Genomic DNA, 19,455 nt, shown 5'->3' on the forward strand with positions numbered 1-19,455 from the left:
GAATCCATTTTAGAAATGGTATGAAATTCATTTTGGCTTCTCAAGTATAATCTAGTCAAAGCTTGTAGCTGAGAAAGTGTTTACCAACTCCAGATCAGTTGCCAGGCAGTATCTGTTACATCACATTCTTTATGGTCTCCCAAGAAACAAGAAACTGTCCTACAGATAACAAAATTGGAATAAGTAACTGACTCAAGTCATATCTGGGAAATGTCAGTGTGTTTTTCCAGGTCCAGTCTCCAGAACGGGTTCTGGACCATCCAGCCTTGCATTCCTACCCTGCATCAACAGGGTTGATAAGTCATCTGATCGTAGGTGACCGTCACTGAGCCTTGTTCTCCTTGTGGACGTGACTCCCTTACGACAGCTCCTGGTAGCCTGGCTCAGAGGCCTAAAAAGAGGGCACCACAGATACCAGCCAGTTCATGACCTAAGAAGTTGGTGACTAATTGAATTTTGCTGTGTCCACAGAAATGAGAAACATTGCCTTTTAGAGAATCTGAAATTTAATCACTTTTTTCTTACCCTTTACTTGTTGAGAAGCTTACCAGTGGTGCTTGTTAACACCTTGAGTATGCTAGACTCTTGACAATGAACTGCATCCCTAGCTTCAGCTCTGTTAAATCTCTGCTGTGTTGTAGGGAGAGAAGACAGTAGAATGGATCGCGTGTGTGTGTGTGTGCGCGTGCGTGTGTGTGTGTGTGTGTGTGTGTGTGTGTGTGTGTGTGCGTGTGTCTGTGCATGTACATACTGGTGTGCCTAACAGGGTAAAGGCAGGAATAAGTTCTTCCTTTTTTTAAATAGTATTTTTTGTTTGTTTTGTTTTTTTGTTTTAGATGAATAAGAGTTACTTAAGAGCAGAGAATGTCAGATTCCCAAGAGCTGGAATTCTGAGCAGTTGTGAACAACCTTACAGTTGTTGAGAACTGAACCTGGGATCTGCAGTAGTAACTGTAGCTTTTAACCCGAGTCATCTCTCCAGCTCCCAGAATTTGTGGCTTTTGAGGTTTTCTCTTCTCGTTTTGTTGTGGAAAATGTCATACTGTGTACCCCGGGCTGGTGTTAAACTCACAGAGATCCTCTTGCCTCTGCCTCCTAAGTGCTGGGATAAAAGGTCTGTGCTACCACACCTGGCCTCTTTTAGAGGATATTATTTTGAAACTCAAAAAAGTGAGAGTTTTGTAATACTTCTCTAGGTGTTTATTTAGGGTTCAGTCTCAAGAAGAGACAGGAAAGCCATAGGGCAAAATTTACTAGAACCAGTGCAGGCATTGTCCACTGAGGGGAGGCTGAATGGAAGAGAGTACCACAGGTCTTGCCAAGGATGTAGGAACTGAGCTGGCAACGAGGCATGAATTCCTACCCCTTACCTATGCATTTCAACCTTTCTAGGTCATGGAAGAGAATAGGAAAGGACCACATTGGTGCCTAGCTAGTGGGAAGTTTTAAATGTACAATACATTTAAAGTCTTTTGGCTTTTCAAGATAGGGTTTCTCTGTGTATCCCTGGCTGTCCTGGAACTCACTCTGTAGACCAGGCTGGCCTCAAATTCAGAAATCCACCTGCCTCTGCCTCCCAAGTGCTGGGATTAAAGGCGTGCGCCACCACTGCCTGGCTCAAAATCTTAACTCTTACTCTTAGGCAGACCTTTTGATTTTGTATTTACTCTGGCCTGTAGCTCGATATTTTACACTAGTAAGTGGAGAAGAATGTGGTGTTGACTAAATACCAAAGACAGGACTGGGGTTGGCTCAGTGGCAGATCTACCTAGCTAGAATTAGAGGCAGTTGTGGGTTGCCTGCTGTGGATGCTGGGAGCCAAATGTAAATAGAACTTAGATTTTTCTGCAAGAGTAGCCAGCTCCCCAGTCCCCCGTCTTTGAGATGGTGTCTCTCACTAAGCCTAGAGCTCACGGAACTGGCTAGCCAGTGAGTCCCCAATATTTGCCCGTCTTTACATCCAGTTGCTGGGCTTGGGCTTACCCAGCAAGTACTTTACCCAGTGAGCCGAGCTGGGCTCTGAGGTGTCTTCATCAGTCTCTGTCGGATTCCTTGACTGTGGTCCAGAAGTAAATCTCAAAAATTTAAATAGGAAGAGCGTTGTATTTGGATTGAACTTTAGAGAACACATTGCTTTATGCCATCTGTAGTCTTTATTAATAGATGAGAGAGAGAAAGAGAGAGAGAGAGAGAGAGAGAGAGAGAGAGAGCACTTAAACTAGTGTCCTAATGCTGTAAGCTCTGTGTATTTTTAGATCTATTAGATAGGAAATGTGAAATAAATATCTAGAACAATAGGTAATGGAAAATGAATATTCAGAGTGGAAATATATTTCCTTCAATGTGCAAATAATGAAATCTAATTTTTTTGAAATACAATTTGTTTCTAATGATATTAGAACTATATTGTACAATTAAAATCTCAGAAAATACAAATTACACCTGGTAGTATGACCTGCCATTGTTGCATCTCTTGAGGAGAAGGCAAATGTGGCTGTGCTAGAACTTGTCTAACTTTCTGTGAAGTCTTATCTGGTATAAAATAAAGTAGAATATAGGCGTTTCCCCGCTCGATATAAAAGATACCCATTTTGAGAAAGTTGTTCCTAGGATAATCTATGCCTTCCCTGCATCTGTCTTTCTGGTAAGTGCTCATAACTGTATTCTCACAATTGTGAACTAACTGGAAGAATACCCTCACAAAGAAAAGTAGCACAGATGATGTAAGTTATCACTTCTTGGGCCTGATGGCAGTGGTTGCTCTGGCACTAGCCTTAGACTGTGATTCATAATAGTAATCCTGGTGATTAATCTTGGCAGAACCATGACAGTATTGTGTTCTGGAAATTTCCACTCAACAGAAGGAAAGTGCTTTTGAAGAGATACTAGATCATGAAGATGAAGATATTCAGGAACCAGTCAGAATTTGTGACCTCCAGGGGCAGCTCACAGGGTTAGGCCAGGTTGCTGAGTGTGTGGAGTGGATGGCATTCACCCACTCCAGTTCACTCCTTATAAATACCTCACTATATACCATGACTTGGACATTACGTGTAATTTCAATCTGAATCAACTGCTAATGACTAGAAGCCCATAAAAACTACAGTAAACAACTTAATTAAAATGTCTCTTGTGGGACATTAGCCACAATGGACTGGACGACAGAATACTTGGGAAACTACCCCTAAATTAAAAGGTGGACAAGGACAGGAAGTGAGCAAGTGGCAATCCATGAGCTATGATTTCTCCAGCTTGCCCAACTGCCACTGCCTTCCCTCCAAACCTTAGACTCTACATCCTCTGCCAGTAGCTTTTGTTTAGTAATCAAGTGGCGCCTTGGGAGTTCTCAAGGAAGAGCATGGGATGCTCCTTAACTTTCTGTAGAATTCTCTATGTGTGCCAGCCTTCTGAGTTAAAGCGTGTGAGGAGTTAGAATGCAGCTGTAAAGACAGTGTTCTGAAGTGCCTTGCTTGTTCACAAAGAAGTTTCTGGAGGTTTCAGCAAAATTGCTGCTCAGGCAGGCAGTGCTTCTCCTCACTGTTCTTCGCAGAACGAAATATCGTTGCCGCAGTTTGTGAAATAGGCCTGTAGATTCCTTTTCCCATTTCTACAAATGATGGATTTTACATCCTGCTATCTTCCCCATGAAAATTTAATAATGGAACTAAGTGTATCCATGATTGCGTATGAATGAAAGGTAACATTGCATTTAGTTTCCAGATACAGAAAAGCAAACACATTTCTCTAATTTCAGTAAAACAGTTCTCTAATCTTGTTCTATGTTGTACTTGAGGAGAAAGCTTTCTAGATCTAGTGCTGTTCTCCACAATAGAAAACACCCAACACTATCAAGGAAAAACCCCAAACTATAGCCACTTTATATCCTATTCTTTATCCCCTTACAGCAAAGTAGCAAGTGTAAAACACCTTCCAAAGAAATACACCATGCTTGTGTGATTCAGACTTAAATTTGGTTTCTCAGTATTGCAGACTCAGGAATTGGTAAAATCATCCACGGACTATCAACAGCTTGCAAACCCAGCACAAGTACAGCTTTCTGCTCAGGTGCTCCAGCCCTCTGACTAGAGTTGGCCGGCAGACGTTCTGTCTGTCCTGAACACACGCTTCTGTGTATGGTCGCAGTGGGAACGTCTCTTCAGAAAGGCAAATGTTGCACAGTTGGTGCCTCAAGACCCCTGAATCTGTGACATCAGTCACCATGACATCAGTCAGGCATTCAGAAGCTCGTCATCTGAGTGTCCAATGGCATCTGGGTTTGAGAGTGGACCCAAGTCTGCAAATAGATTGAACCAGGCTGACATGTCTTGGTTACCACTGTTGGGGGCTATCAAGAAAAAGACATTAAAGAGTTTCAGTTTTTGGAGATAATATTTTTATACTACAATTACGGTTTTTTGACGCAGATGCTTGTTAATAAAAATACAATTGGCTGACTGATTCATTATATCCCCCTTAAGGGTAATTTTAAAAAGCAAATGTAGTTCCTCCCAAGAAAGCTTAAGTGCTGCTTAAAATTTCTACTAGCAATATAATACTTCAAAAATATTGGCCATAAAGGGGAATAACCCCTCCTAACCCTATCATTGTACACATCTGAGAGTTGTCTCTTTTTGTCTTTTGAGGCAGGGTCTCGTTGTGTAGCTCAGGCTGGCTTCAGGTTTGTGATCCTTCTGCCTCCTAAATTTTGTATTATAGGTGTATGCACCATCATGCCCAATGCTTGTCAAAACATTTCCCAACAAGGGCTGTAGAGATGGCTCAGCAGTTAAAGTGCAGGTTTGCTCCCCAAGGCAGACATGGTGGAAGGAGAGAGACAAACATTTGCTCCCTCTAAAGGTAATTTAAAACAACATCAAAAAAGGTCGACATTTTGATAACCTCTTGTACCCAGGCTAGGCTTCCAATGTAGGAAGTGGGACATCAACCCACCCATAAAACCTTCCACCCAAAATTTCAAGATGCTCAGGGATAAAGATGAAGCAGAGATTGAGGGAATGGTCAACCAATGACTGACCCAACTTGAGACCCATCCCGTGGGAGAGAGCCAGCTCCTGACACTATTACTTATTCTCTGCTATGCTTGCAGACAGGAGCATAGTATAACTGTCTCCTGAGGCTTCATCCAGCAGCTGATGGAGACAGATGCAGAGCTCAGGAAATCTTGTGGAAGAGTTGGGGGAAGGATTGAGGGAGCAGGAGGAGTCAAGGTCACCACAAGAAGGCCTACAGAGTCAACTAACCTGAGCCCATGGGGGCTCACAGAGACTGAACCACCACCAAAGAGCATGCAGGGGCAGGAAGGACCTAGGCCGCCTACACATTTGTAGCAGATGTGTAACTTGGCCTTCATTTGGATCCCCTTCTAGCTGGACTGCGTTATTTAGCCACACTGGGAGAAGATACACTTAGTCCTGCTGAGACTTGATGTGCCAAGGTGCCTTGTTACCCATGGGGGACTTCCCTTTCTCTGAGGAGAAGGGGAGGGTATATTGGGGGGGGGCATTTGTGAGAATGGCACAGGGAGGGGGGCTATGACCAAGATGTAAACTGAATAAATTAATGAAGAAACACACACACAAAACATTCTGATAAGATCATTGCCAGACCCAAATTCTTTTTAAAAATGCACTGTCACTCTGTTCACAAAGCAGTAGTATCCTACTTACAAAAAAGAAATTGTTTGATTTTGTTTATGCATGTGTGTGCATCACATGTGTGCTGGGTACCTATGGAAGCCTGAAGAAGGTGTCAGACCCCCTGGAACTGCAGTTACAGACAGTTGTGAGCTGCCATGTGGCCCCTGGGAAGTGCTTTTAACCACTGAGCCACCTCTCTAGTCCCTAACCTACTTTATTATTAATGTTTCAGTCCTTCTCATTTCTCTCCTAGAATGTATTTTTGTATGTTGCACATTGTACTGTAACAGATATTCAGGGGTACATATTTATACTGAGGGCTAAGAATAACATTACACATGGCAATAACAGTGGGTCATTTCCTAAGACTAGAAGTCCGTTATCTTAGGGTTACTGTTGCTGCAATGAGACACCATGACCAAAAGCAACTTGAGGAGGAAAGAGTTTATTTGGCTTACACTTCACTTCCACATTGTAGTCTATTACTGAAGGAAATCAGGACAGGAACCCAAACAACAGGAACCTCGAGGCAGGAGCTGATGCAGAGGCCGTGGAGGGGTACTGCTTACTGGCTTGCTCAACTTGCTTTCTTATAGAACCCACAACCACCAGCCCAGGGATGGCTCCTCTCATAATAGGCTGTGTCCTCCCCTGTTGATCACTAAGAAAATGCCCTATAAGGCTGCCTATAGACCAATCTTATGGAGGCATTTTTTCAAGTGAGGTTTCCTCCTTCCTGATGACTCTAGAATCTGTCAAGTTGACATAAGATTTAGCCAGCACATCCATGAAGACTAAGAGGTTTAGAAACCAGGGCAGAGGCCTAAGAACAATCCAAGAACTGAATATGAGCTGGGTCACCGCGCACAGAGAAATAAATACAGTCCAACTCAGATCAGAGTCAAGGAAGCCTCTTTTTGCCCAAGTCATGCTTAATCCTAGCTATTACCAGAGGAGGCAGAGCTGCACAGCAGTATCTGATGCCCCATGCATCAGGGACTTTACAGAGTTTGGGTCCAGCTCTAGTTCTGGGAACTGAGGCCATGTCAGCTATACCCATGTAAGGATAGCTTTGCGTCCTGGGTGTTCTACCTCCAATGAGCAATGCTGGGCAACTTGCCTGCCTTCAGGGGGTCTTGTTTTCTATCTGTGTAACAGTCATATAATTTACCACTGAGGTGTAACATATGAGAGTAAACAGGTTGTTGGTAATCATGCCAAGGCTGGTGTTTGCGGCAGTAATGCCTGACACCTCCCTGACGAGCATGTGATATCGTTCTGGTCAGTCCTCATCCCCACACCCAGGAAACAGAGCTGTTAACAGCAGTATTACAGTGAGTCTTTTGCATTTATTTTGGCTAATATCTAGATGAATTTGTCACCTATCTAGTTAAGAATGGAACTGCTTACTGATAAGTACATGCATGTTCAGTTAAAGCAGAAACTGCAAAGACAATTTTTAATAGTAATTTAGTTTTCTACAAGCAGTAAGGCTCTCCTCCTGCCACATTCTTGTGAACATGGGAATTGTCTTCTCATTTTAGCCACAATGTTGCATTCTTATGTTTTTAATATATTTTGTTGGGGCTGAGTTGCTGGTTTTGTTCTGTAGCATAGTCTTGCCTCGTAGCTTAGGTTGGCCTCCAGCTAGCTATGTACCCCAGGCTGGCCTGGCTCATCCTGCTCCAATCTTTGAATCCTGGCAACTGGGATTTAAAAGAATGTGTCATTGTATCTGGCCTTTCTGTCAGTTTCATATTATTTTAATGGTGTGATGGGTTGAACCCACGCCTTGTGCATACTAGCTAAGTATTCTACTTCGGAGCTACATCCTGGTCCTGAATTAGTTTCAACTTGCATTTAATGATTAATGAAGTGACACACTTAATGATTTACTTTCTTAGTTATCAAATTGTCCAGGATTACTTTATGGCCAGAGCTGACAGCTGCCCTTTTCCTGCTCCTCCTTCCCTCACAGGTACGTCAGTCTTTTTCAGGACCTCTGCTTGTTTCTTGTTAGTTTTGTTTGAGATTGGGACTCACCATATGGACCATGATGGTCTTGAATTCACAAAGCGCCTCCACCTGCCTCCCTTCCAAGTGCTGGATTAAAGGCCTGTACTACCATGCCTGGCAGTCCCTTTGTTTTCTATGTTCTGTAACTATCTCCCAGAAGTCCCCCTGCCATGTGTGGTCCTCAGCCATCCCACACCGGGAGGTGGCATAAACTTTAAGAGCTGGCTGAGGACAAGGGTGTAGCCCAGTAGCTGGGCACTCACCTAGCATGTTTAGACCAGCACTGCACACACAACCTGCAGCTGGGGCCCCATGGGAGGAGGTTATATATCACTGGGGCCCACTGGGACCCCAGCCTTTGCTTCCTTTTTGGTTCTTGGCTTCTAGGAGGAAACCATGTCCCTGCCATGATGTTCTGTGGGGCCACATGTGCAGAAGCAGTGACCAACTGACTGTAAACTAAAACTCTAAAACCATAAGCCAAAACACAATAGGATGCTAACTAGCAATGTACAGGAAGAAGGAAAAAGGAGATCACCATCCAGGCTGATGGTGTAGCTAGCCATCCAAGCTGATGGTGTAGCTAGCCATCCAGGCTGATGGTGTAGCTAGAGGGGTATCCAGTACGTGGAGGCCCTAGGTTCCACCCCCAGGACCACAGAAAGGAGCAGGAAGACAGGAAAGAAGGAAGAGGGCAAAGGAGAAAAATTACAATTCAGCAATAACTATAATAATAAACAATAGAAATAGAAATTATGTAAGACTACTAATGATCAAGATGTGACCTCATCTATAATCCTGGCTCTCAGGAGGCTGAGGCTGGAAAAGCAAGATTTCAGGGCCAGCAGGGCTATATAGTCCCTGACTGCCATTTAAAGTACTGCAGTTCAGAACACAGAATACAGAACAAGGTATGGTTTGCAGGAATTATGCTTACTAAGTATGATATTTTGCAAAGCCTTCTCAAAGAATACATGGGGATACTTTGATTTATTTTTTAGTTTTTCTATAATGCTGAATTTATTGAAAAATTTTAAAGTATTAGCATCATAAAAATTTGGAAGTCTGCCCAAAAGACTTCCACAAGCAAACACTCAACAAATTTGAGCACAAAATGATTAAGTAGATGAGTATAAACCACAGAAAAATAAGCATTTAAATGGACAGGAGTTAGAAGACTAATGGGGAAGAAACAAGTCTGCTTAGACCAGTGTGAACCAAACATGCTCTCCTCTCTTCAGGAGGACTATCTATCCTTACAAGGCACATGCTGGCACTCAAGCCTCAGAGGTCATGGAAAATGAAGTGGCCTATCACCAAAAACCAAAGATCTATCATGGAGTGTCTGAAGCAGTGAGTGACCTGCATGGGGAATCACCAAAAACCAAAGATCTGTCATGGAGTGTCTGAAGCAGTGAGTGACCTGCACGGGGAAGCTGGATGTCAGTGGCCAGTGTCTGTACACACCTGTAATGCCACAGGAATGAAAGATTACTTCCTGGGTAGCTGGCATTCTTGCCAACAGGGGCCATGCAACTTGAGCATCTTCTGAGCTGGGGGTAGTTCAGTGATGGTAGTTTCATCTACCACAAACGAGGCCTGGCTTTCTTCTTCACACTGTGAGACAAAGTGGCCCTTTCTTAAGTTCTCCTGAGTTTCACTGATTATTGATGGGATGGGGAAAAGTCACTTACATCTTAATTTCTTTGGGTGCTGTGGAGGTACTGGCAAGGCATCTGAGTGTTCTGATCCCTCTTGGGAAGCCCAGCCTTGGAGAGGGGAGGAAAGACAGAGAAACAAGAAAGAGTAAAAAGCTGGGTTCTCCTGTGTGTGAGAGTAAGCACTTGACTGGCCAGGCTGCCTCCTTCACTCTCCTTTTAACTGGAGAGTGAAGACCATTCACATTTAAGGATATTGAGAAGGGTCTGCAAATTTCCATACTCAAGTTTTCCTGGTTGTCAGATTACTGTTTTTCCCTCCTTACCCTATCTGTTACAAAGGTTTATTGGCTTACTGTGCTAGGCATGATGGACTAATATTGTCTATTCTTACTTTTAGGATGGTCAACAAATCCTTAACGGTTATTTAATGACTTAACATGTGCCTTTAGTACAATATGAACATAATGGTTTTACTATAACATACAACACATTGACTGAAGCTGTGTGCCATGAGAGTTTTTCAGAAAACAGTATCTTGGGGATGAGATACAGAGATATAAGTAAAGCTACACTATAACTGTAGATAGGAAAAAGCTGGAGTCCCGGAGGACACGGATGCCACATCCGTGTGCAATAGAGAACGTTCATGGATTGGATTAGGAGCTCATGTCTGAGCTCACAAAAACTGCTAAAGAAGCAGTGGTGGCTGGAGCAGAGGCAGGAGGATCTCTGTGAGTTTGAGACCAGCCTCGTCTACAGAGTGAGTTCCAGGACAGCCAGGTCTGTCCTAACCGCTCCCCCAACCCCCCACACACAAAAAGAGTAAGCAGAGTTTTGACACTGTTAGAGACATGTGGAGGAGCCGAGGGTGAGACCCTAATTGGACTCTCTTGCAGCTTGCAGGGGACCAAATGAAGTTCCAAGTGGAGAGGAGTGGAGAACAGATGGCCTATATTTGATAACCAGCACAGATACAGGAGTAAAATTACTCCCAACATGCAGCCCTGGACTGTACAGGATAGTGGGGTTGCTGATGACCCTTTCTCTAGGACAACCTTCTGCCCCCTCCCAACCCCACCCCACTCCTGTCTTCCCTCTCTCTCCTTTCTCTCCCTCTCTCCCTCTCCTTCTCCCCCTCCTCCTTCTCTCTCCCCTCTCTTTTTCTCTCTCTTGCTAATTCTAAACCTGCAAGAAAAAAACACAACAGATTTTGCTTGGGACGGTGGTGAAGTCACCTGACCCAGGAGTGGATCAAATGTTGTAAGCCAGACCCTGGAACAGTCACTGGGGAACACATGGGATTGGTTAGGTTTTGAGGAGACACCCCTTGTTTCAGACATGCTGAGAACTCCAATGCGGATCAATTTGATATTTTTCCAGTAGATTGTTGTGACTGCAGATCTTATCTGTAGTATTGACATTAAAGTCTATTTCTCTTGATTCTAGTGTCAATAGTCACAATACTTTTGCTTAGCAAACAAAGCACACATCCAAATGTCTCAACACTTACTGTTGAAAGCTCCATCAGCATGAAGGCCAAGGTCAAAGAGCTGTGAAGGAAGGAACTGGGAAGAGGAGGCGAGAGGCCCGGATCCTGCTGAAGGCTCCTGGGATGTGAGGCCAATGCCGGCGCTCCCACAGGCGGGCTGGCATTCCTGTGTAAACTCACTAGCACTTGAAGAAGTGGGGTTTAGGAGGCTGTTCAGAAATGAGAACTCCTTCTCAAAATCGTCTCCTTCTAGTGAGTCTCTAGGCAGCGCTCTGGCAACTGCTGGTGGAGAAGAGAAACAGCAAGGGTTTTATTTCTTTTTGAGGAAATGACAGCAGGACATAAGAAAACCATTTCTTCCTTTATGGCATTAAAATAATTTAAAAACAACAACTATATTCATTAGAAGTCTATAATTATTTCTAATAAGACAAGATTTAGGTCAAAATGGCCATATATCATCTAAACAAATAGTTATGAATGAGAAGTGCGAATAAACTACTGCCTATGTAAGACAACAACTCAGAGACCTGGGAGAGAGACAAGCCAGTGCAGTAAGGGGCAGGCAAGGTCAGGAAGATGCCTGCGTAAGCAGGCAGGCCATGTGCTAACACTGGCTCCATCTTCCTGTGTGTGGGGCATCATAGAGGCCGATACTTGTGCATATAAACATGCAGTGAGTTCATGAGTCAACAAGTTCTGATCACAGTGTAAAAGACAGATTTAGAACAAAGCAAAAGCTAGGCAGTGGTGGCCACGCCTTTAATCCTAGGGAAACTTTCTCATGTACTGTTACTAGAAACTTCTTCATGCCTGACCTAACCATTAACCTGCATTCTGTTATGGTCTATGCTTTGGTGTTCTTGGAAGCCAGTCACAACAGAGGCCAGTTAGAACTGCTTTGTATAGATTGCCACAATAAGCTTGCACCCGAGACCTCTCTGGAAATTGACATTCTACTTGGCAGAAAGAGACCATGTGTGGGGGTCACTGACATCCTAGTTGGCAAGTTGGGACATGAATACTAGGCAAGGCAAGACGGCCCACTACAGTTGAATAACTGCACCAATGGGAACAGGTTCAATATATAACAAAGACATGTTCCTAAGAAAGTCCCCTGTCCCTGAATCCTGATTGGTGGAATAACTTGGCACAGATGTTTGTGGATCTCAGGCTTAAAAGCTCTATAGGATTCTGGACTGGGATGGCAGTCTAGCTTCTGAATCTAGACTGTATCCCTGACCATTCCATCTTTGGCTGGCATTTGATAACCTTGTTTGAGATCAGTGTCTAAGTGATTGCTTGAGTGGTGATTCCCAGACTTCAATAACTACTTTAACTACTTTATCAATCAAAGTAACAGAATCTTCACGGGATCTGACCTTCAGTGTAGCTAGTAAAAGCCCCACCCAAGACTCTTCAGGATATGAAAACAAACAAACAAACAAAAAAAAATTTACTTAAAAGCTCCAGAATTCAGGAGGAACTGAGGTAATGTACCAAGAAGAGCCCTCTCCTCCATAACTGTTCGAGCCTGGAACACCCAGTCTCATTTGGGGTGGGGGTGGGGCTACATTCCCAAGAGTCAGGAGGGCATCTTTACAGTCTGTCCTGTACCCAAGGCAACATTCCATGACTATAGTCAAGTAGAGATCCCCATTGTCTAGCCAGACCCTGCTCATTGGGTGAACACTGACCTACCCACCGAGGTGGGGGAGGATAGAGAAGGAATTGGGGAGACTTGAGGATGAGAGCTGCTCACTCTTGAGTTTGGTTGGAGCTTCCCAACAGCAAGAAGCAGAAAACCCCAGTGCAACACTAGCTGCAGGCTTTACAGATTAGAATTCAACCCAGGGCAGAGCCTCCCTCTAGTCTCACTTGTTGAAAACAGGTTTCTTTCTTTCTCTTAGTTTTGTTTTTTATTGTTGTTTTTATTTTTGTTTTTCCAGACAGGATTTCTCTGTGTGGCCGTGGCTGTCGTAGAACTTGCTCTGTAGACCAAACTCACAGAGATCCACCTGCCTCTGTCTCCCAAGTGCTGAGATTAAAAGTGTGTACCACTTTGCCAGCTTGCTAGCTTTTTTTTTAACAGTGTTTATTTATTGGTATGTATGTGTGTGTGTGTGGATGCTTATGAAGCCCTTAGGACAACTTCAAGGAATAGCTTCCCTGCCTACACCATGTGGTTCCTAGGGAATGAATTAGGTCCATCAGAATGGATGGCAAGTACCCCACCAGCTGAGCCAGCCATTCCACCGATTCTCAAATCCAGCTTTTTACATGGACATTGAAGTACTCATGCTTGGGCAACTATATTGACTGAGCCACCCCCAATCCTTGTCTTGTTTTTTAAAGATTTATTTATTTATTTATTTATTTATTTATTTATTTATTTATTTATTTAATGTGTATGAGTACACTGTAGCTGTACAGATGGCCGTGAGCTCTGGCCCCACTCGCTCCAGCCCCACTCGCTCCGGTATAATACACTGTAGCTGTCTTCAGACGCACCAGAAGAGGGCTTCAGATCTCATTATGGGTGGTTGTGAGCCACCATGTGGTTGCTAGGATCCGAACTCAGGACCTTTGGAAGAGCAGTCAGTGCTCTTACCGGCTGAGCCATCTCACCAGCCCCCCTTGTCTTGTTTTTTAATTATTATTTTATATGCATATATGTATAGGTATTTTGCCTACATGTATGTAGGCACAATTAATGTCCACGGAGGTCTGAAGATGGAATCAGATTCCCTGGAACTGAAGTTACAGATGGTTGTGAGTCAACAAGTGGGTGCTGGGAATCAAACCTGAGTCCTCTGGAAGAGCAGCCAGTGCTCTTAACCACTGAGCCATCTCTTCAGTGCCTCTCTTAATTTTTTTTTTTTTTTTTTTGGTTTTTTTGAGACAGGGTTTCTCTGTGTAGCCCTGGCTGTCCTGGAACTCACTCTGTAGACCAGGGTGGTCTCAAACTCAGAAATCCGCCTGCCTCTGCCTCCTAAGTACCGGGATTAGTTAAAGGTGTGTGCCACCACTGACCGGCCTGTCTTAATATTTTAAATAAGACTCCAATTCTGTTTCATACTGGCTAGTTCTAGCATTCTTTTCTGTAACCATTAACCTGGGATTTTCCTGACTTAGGGGGTTTGTCTCCTCAGACTGCTGAAGATGACAGTAGAGCTGAGCTTCTGTCCCCTCATCGCTGACCCAGTCCTTGGCCCTGGAGATAAAGTGGTAGTTTCAAGCCAAGGCTCAGCTTCTAAGGCAAGGGTGACACTGATGCCACTGTCCCATCCCCCCCACCCCACACTGCATCAGTCCCCTCCCTGCTCAGTCTCTGACATGAGTTTCCTCAGACCACACAAGAGAGAATTCTTAACCTTTCCAGAGAACTAACATCATCCTCAAATGAGTGCAGAGAGCTGAAGCCTGAGAGTTCTCTCAGAGGTGAAGGCTGTGGTGTGGACCAGAGGAAAAGGCAGCTTTGCTGGATGTATAGGCTTCACCATGGCCAGCTACATTTTGCCCGAGAGAACAGGGTTGGGGTGGGGCTGGCTGGGATCAGAGCAGCTCGCTGATTTTGGAGGGTATTCTTCCAATAGAGCACAAGTTTGATTGGTTTGGTCTGAGGAGCATTTGTACTGTAGCCTTCCCAAAGTCAGCAGAGCTATCAGCTGGGAATGAGTGGGGCTGGTCAGCAGGGCGTGGTCAGAGAAAGATCCAAAGCTTTGACAAGGCTGCCACCACAGGTGTCTCAATCCTGTAGGGCATCCATCCTACCCTGAGGTGAAGAGAGGGGAAGATGAAGAATAGCCCCATTAAAATAATTCCCATCTAAAAATCAAGCAAATAATAAATGGGGTCAGGGGCTGGAAAGATGGCTCAGTGGTTAAGAGCACTGACTGCTCTTCCAAAAGTGCCGAGTTCAAATCCCAGCAACCACATGGTGGCTCACAACCCTCTGTAATGAGATCTGATGCCCTCTTTTCTTGGGTGTCTGAAGACAGCTACAGTGTACTTACATATAATAAACAAATCTTTAGTCAGGTAGTGGTGGTGCACGCCTTTAATCCCAGCACTTGGGAGGCAGAGACAGGCAGATTCCTGAGTTTGAGGCCAGCCTGGTCTACAGAGTGAGTTCCAGGACAGCCAGGGCTACACAGAGAAACCCTGTCTCAAAAAAACCAAAATAAATAAATAAATAAGTAAATAAGCAAATAAGTAAATCTTTAAAAAAAAGTAAGTGGAGTCAGCACCCAAAGTTAATAAGACACATTTATAATATCCAGTGTTCAGCAAATGTGGTGGGACAAGGTTGTTGTACTGGCAAGAAGGCAAAAATCTAGAAGCTTTGTGTGAAACTGACTAAATGCCACATTTAATACTAAGACTCTCAGTCAGTATCCTGAGATCTAAAGAAATTCAGGATAAGAGAAACAGGAGGGGACTGAGAGTAAGACGGTGGCCAAGAGCACCTGGAGACCCACGCTTGGGTTGAGGAGCGGCACCTGGAGCCACACGCGATGAGTTGAGGAGCGGCCCTTCCTACAGATGCTGACTTACAACTCTTCTCATACTCTTTACCTTCCCAAGAGCCAAGGAAGCCAGGGTGAGACTGCAGTGCCTGGTGCTAGAACAGTAGCCATACACTGAAGAAGGCAGGAATCATACATTCGATTCAGGCCTCCCACAATTCCAAGCAACACAGTGGGGAGAAAGACACCTGCCCTGTAGGAGGGAATAAATTAAGTCCAAGCCTTAGCTTGAAATCTAGTATTAGTCTCTCTAGGTGAAACCCAGACAGGGCCCCACAGCCCCTATCTCTCACACCACCAAAGGATGCTCTAGCCCTTACCCAGATGACCCAGTAACTGTCACCAGTCCCTCCCACCCTTTGGCATAAGTACTTCTGGTCAGAGCAGGGAAGCAGTCACAGAACTTGACATTAGAGCTCAGTATAGCCCACTTGGAGAGGTCCAGCAATGGGCAGACCTGAGGACCCTATCCTTAGACGGAGCTTCCTGACCTGCAAGGCACCATCAGGTGCAGACCCAACACCAGAGGGTTATATCCCTGTGAACACTGCACCTGCACATGCTGAACAGGCTCAATGTTGCACAGGTCTCTGTGGCTATGAGACCACAAAGGTGGAACCTAGCTTAGTGACATTTGGGCAAAGTGACTAGTTCTACCAAGGTTCTCAACTTTGGGCAAATTAAGAAGCAAAACTGTTTGGAATTTGGTAGCTGGCTAGGGTAGTCCTAATGGTCCTTATCCCTAGACTGAGGCTCCTTCTACCTGACATTAACAAGCTATGGTCTTGTACCATGAACTCACCACTAGCAGATGACAGTCATTTTGGTCCTACCCTGCCCTTCCCCACTGTGCTGGTCTTCGGCATAGGATCCAGCTGTAGGCTCAGTATTGCAATGTTGGTCACCACAGGACTACCTACACCATTTCTTCCCCAATGCCAGCCACCACAACATAGAAGACAACTGTTTGCTTGTGGAAAAAAAGGAAAGTAGATGCCCATTTACTGCCTGAGAGCCTGGGACTGGTGCCTCAATGTGACAATCCCAGAAAAAGGGAATACTGTGGTGTCTGACTCCAGGCCAGTGAGAGAGGATGGAGTGTCTGGGCCCATCCAGGCCCTGGTAGGCCTACAAGAATCAACAAGTCCTTATTGACAGCATCAACTAGACTGAACAAACATGGGCTGAGGAAAGCATCCTTTTTTTATGAAAGTATTAAGACAAGGCCTTGTACTGAGCTCAGGACAGCCTCAAACTGGTGGCAACCCTACTGTCTCAGCCTTTTAAGTGCTGAAATTTCAGGTGTAAGTCACCATGTCCATCATGGTACTTGACTTCAGAGGACAAGCTTACAGGAAAACTGAGGCAAACTTGGATATAGAGAGCCATCTAGTGCTAAACTGTGGAAATGTCCACAGGCTCAGAGATTGCAAGCCGACTTTCTGGAAGGGCGGCCACAAACCAAGTCTTTCAATGTGAAAACGCAGTCTATAGATAAGAGGGAAAAACATCTCAAAGATAGGCAACTGGAGGAGAAAAGATGAGAACTGGAAAATCAAGAAATGTGATACAGTATTAAAGAGTAATCATCTAGTCATTATAGTACAAGGGGGTCTTGAGAAGTCCAAGTAACTGAGGACTTCCCAAAGCTAGAAGAGGCAGGAAACTCAAGGGACACCAGCCACTCTCATAAAAGAATAAGATATACAGTAAGCTCTCCAGTGCTAAAGTACATGTACATAAAGCTGTCCAATTATACTTGGGGCAGAACATTTACAGGCCAAGAGATTGTAGCATGAGGCACTCATGGTATCCAAGGAAACTGGTAGCCGAGAAAACTACACCCAGAAAAGCTGTCTTAAAAAAAAAAAAAAAAAAAAAAAGACAAAAACAAAGAAGTAAAGACAAAGCTGGGGGACTGTCTCTCTACTAGGCCTGTCCTACAAGAAGTGCTAAAAATCCTTCACATTGAGAGGCGCTAGGCTGCACTGTGGCACATATCTTTAATCCCAGCACTTGGGAGGCAGCGGCCCGTGGGTCTCTGAGTTTGTGGCCATCCTAGTCTATGGACTGAGTTCTAGGACAGTCAGAGCTACACAGAGAAATCCTGCCTCAGTGAAAGAAGGAGGTTTGGGGGGAGGAAGGGAGAGAGAAAGAGAGACAGAAACAGAGACAGAGAGAAGAGATGCTAGTGAGGAAAAGACTGCACACATAGCCCAGAAGGGATCAAACTCATGAGTAATATTAGAATTCTCTAATGGAAACATGATACAATTGACTATTTGTGTCTTTAGTAATGGCCTAAATAACAACATAAGAAAAAGCAAAAGTAACTACATAACAGTAATTATGTTAGGGAAAAGGCAATGCAGAAAGGTATAAAGTGAGTCCAGCAAGGTGGTTCAGCAGGTCATGGCACTTGCTGCCCAATCAGAAAAACCTGAATTTGATCCCAAGGACACACAGTAGAAAGAAGAACAGATTGTCCTCTGACCTCCACATGTGGACTGTAACATGCATCCACCCACATACAGAGACTCACACACAAATACATATAAATTCTTAAAAAGTAAAAATGAAGGCTAGAGCCAGGTGTGGTAGCATGTAACTTTAATCCCAGCACCTGAGAGGCAGAAGCAGATGGATCTCTGGGAGTTCAAGGTTAGCTGGTCTACAGAGTGAGTTTCAGGACAGGCAGAGCTATGTAATAGTGAGACTTGTCACAAATAAACAACAAAACAGTATCAACAAAACCCCAAAGGCTACAAAGGTTTGCTTCCAGCACTTGGGAAGCAGAGCCTGGTGGATCCCTGTAAGTTGTAGGCCAACCTAATCTACATAGAGACTCTATCTCAAAAAAAAAAAAAAAAAAAAAAAAAAAAAAAAAAGATATAAAATGAGACATCAAAAATTCACAATGGGCTTGGGTGTAGCTGAGTTGGTAATGTCTTTCTGAGCATGATCAAGACCATGGGTTCAGTGCCCAGTACCACATGAGGTAGGCATGACGGCATGTGTCTATAATCTCAGCTCTCTAGCGGTAGTAGAAGGGTCTTAGGTTCAGTGGAATCTTTGGTTGTAGAGCCAGTTTGAGGCCAGCTTAGACTGCAAGAGACCCTAAAAATGTAGAGGGTTTTAAAATTTTTAATCTATGTGTATGAATGTTTTGCCTACATTATACATATGTATGTATATGTATGTATATATACATATGTACATATGCATATATATACATATATAGCCTATATTATATATACATATATACATATATGTATAGGAAAGCCTTGTTTGTAAGATGCTGTTTTATAATCATAACTCAATAATGATCACAAAGAATGAAAATAAAGTGAAATTATATATGTACAAATTATATACATACATTATATACACATATAGATATGTATGTATATAATGTATGTAAAAATTCATATATGTACATATACATATGTATATACATATATGCATATATATATATATGTTTGTGTGTGAGTGTGCACCATATGTGTGTCTGGTCCCTGGAGCTGGAGTTATATGAAGTTGTGAGCTGTCACATTAGGTGCTGGGAACCAAACCCAGGTCCTCTGCAAGAGCGATAGTCTGCTCTTTAACTGCTGAGCCATCTCTCCAGCTCCTAGAGATGTGTCAAAACTAGTAAGTTCACATTTTATTTTCATTCTTTGTGACCAGAGTTAAATTGTTATGATTACAAAAAAGCATCTCATAGGCAGATTTTCTTGGTGAGTATTAAGGTAATCCACAAAGCAAACGTCTGTAGTTGACATACCAAAATTAGAAAGGACTGAAAGAACATTGAAGAAAAACCAGGCACCGAGGAAAACTGTAAGAGGAGAACTGTAAAGTTGGTATTAAAGCACATCAGCAAGGGAGGTCGAGCTGGCCCGCACCTTTAATCCCGGCACTCAGGAGGAAGAGGCAGCTGATAGATGAGTTTGAGGCTAGCCTGTTCTACACAGCAAATCCCAGCCAGTCAGATATACATAGAAAGACCCTGTCTCAAAACATGGGAGGGAATGAGCCTCAGCAAGACCCCACCTAGCAATAATTAATAAGTATAAGTGGATTAAATTCTTCCATTGAGAGTC

At 43.8% G+C, this 19,455-nt stretch overlaps 1 protein-coding gene across 16 annotated transcripts in view; it reads right to left on the bottom strand.

Annotated features, from left to right (window-relative positions):
• Positions 1 to 3,638: 3,638 nt before the first annotated feature.
• Ica1l (islet cell autoantigen 1 like) overlaps positions 3,639 to 19,455 on the bottom strand; it is a 54,744-nt gene continuing 38,927 nt past the window's right edge. For 10 of the 16 annotated variants that reach the window (XM_031367650.1, XM_031367647.1, XM_031367643.1 and 7 more), the window contains exons 10-12: positions 10,845 to 11,105; positions 9,368 to 9,442; positions 3,639 to 4,345 (exon numbers count right to left, since the gene is read on the bottom strand). In XM_031367650.1, coding sequence (XP_031223510.1) covers positions 4,230 to 4,345; positions 9,368 to 9,442; positions 10,845 to 11,105 — 452 coding nt within the window. In that variant the 3' untranslated portion in view covers positions 3,639 to 4,229. Of the gene's footprint in view, positions 4,346 to 7,089; positions 7,364 to 8,818; positions 9,291 to 9,367; positions 9,443 to 10,844; positions 11,106 to 19,455 lie in introns of those variants that run through there. The other 6 variants (XR_004117906.1, XM_031367639.1, XM_031367641.1 and 3 more) reach the window with 6 other exon arrangements.

This window comes from Mastomys coucha, unplaced genomic scaffold, assembly GCF_008632895.1.
Source record: "Mastomys coucha isolate ucsf_1 unplaced genomic scaffold, UCSF_Mcou_1 pScaffold14, whole genome shotgun sequence".
Taxonomy (NCBI): domain Eukaryota; kingdom Metazoa; phylum Chordata; class Mammalia; order Rodentia; family Muridae; genus Mastomys; species Mastomys coucha.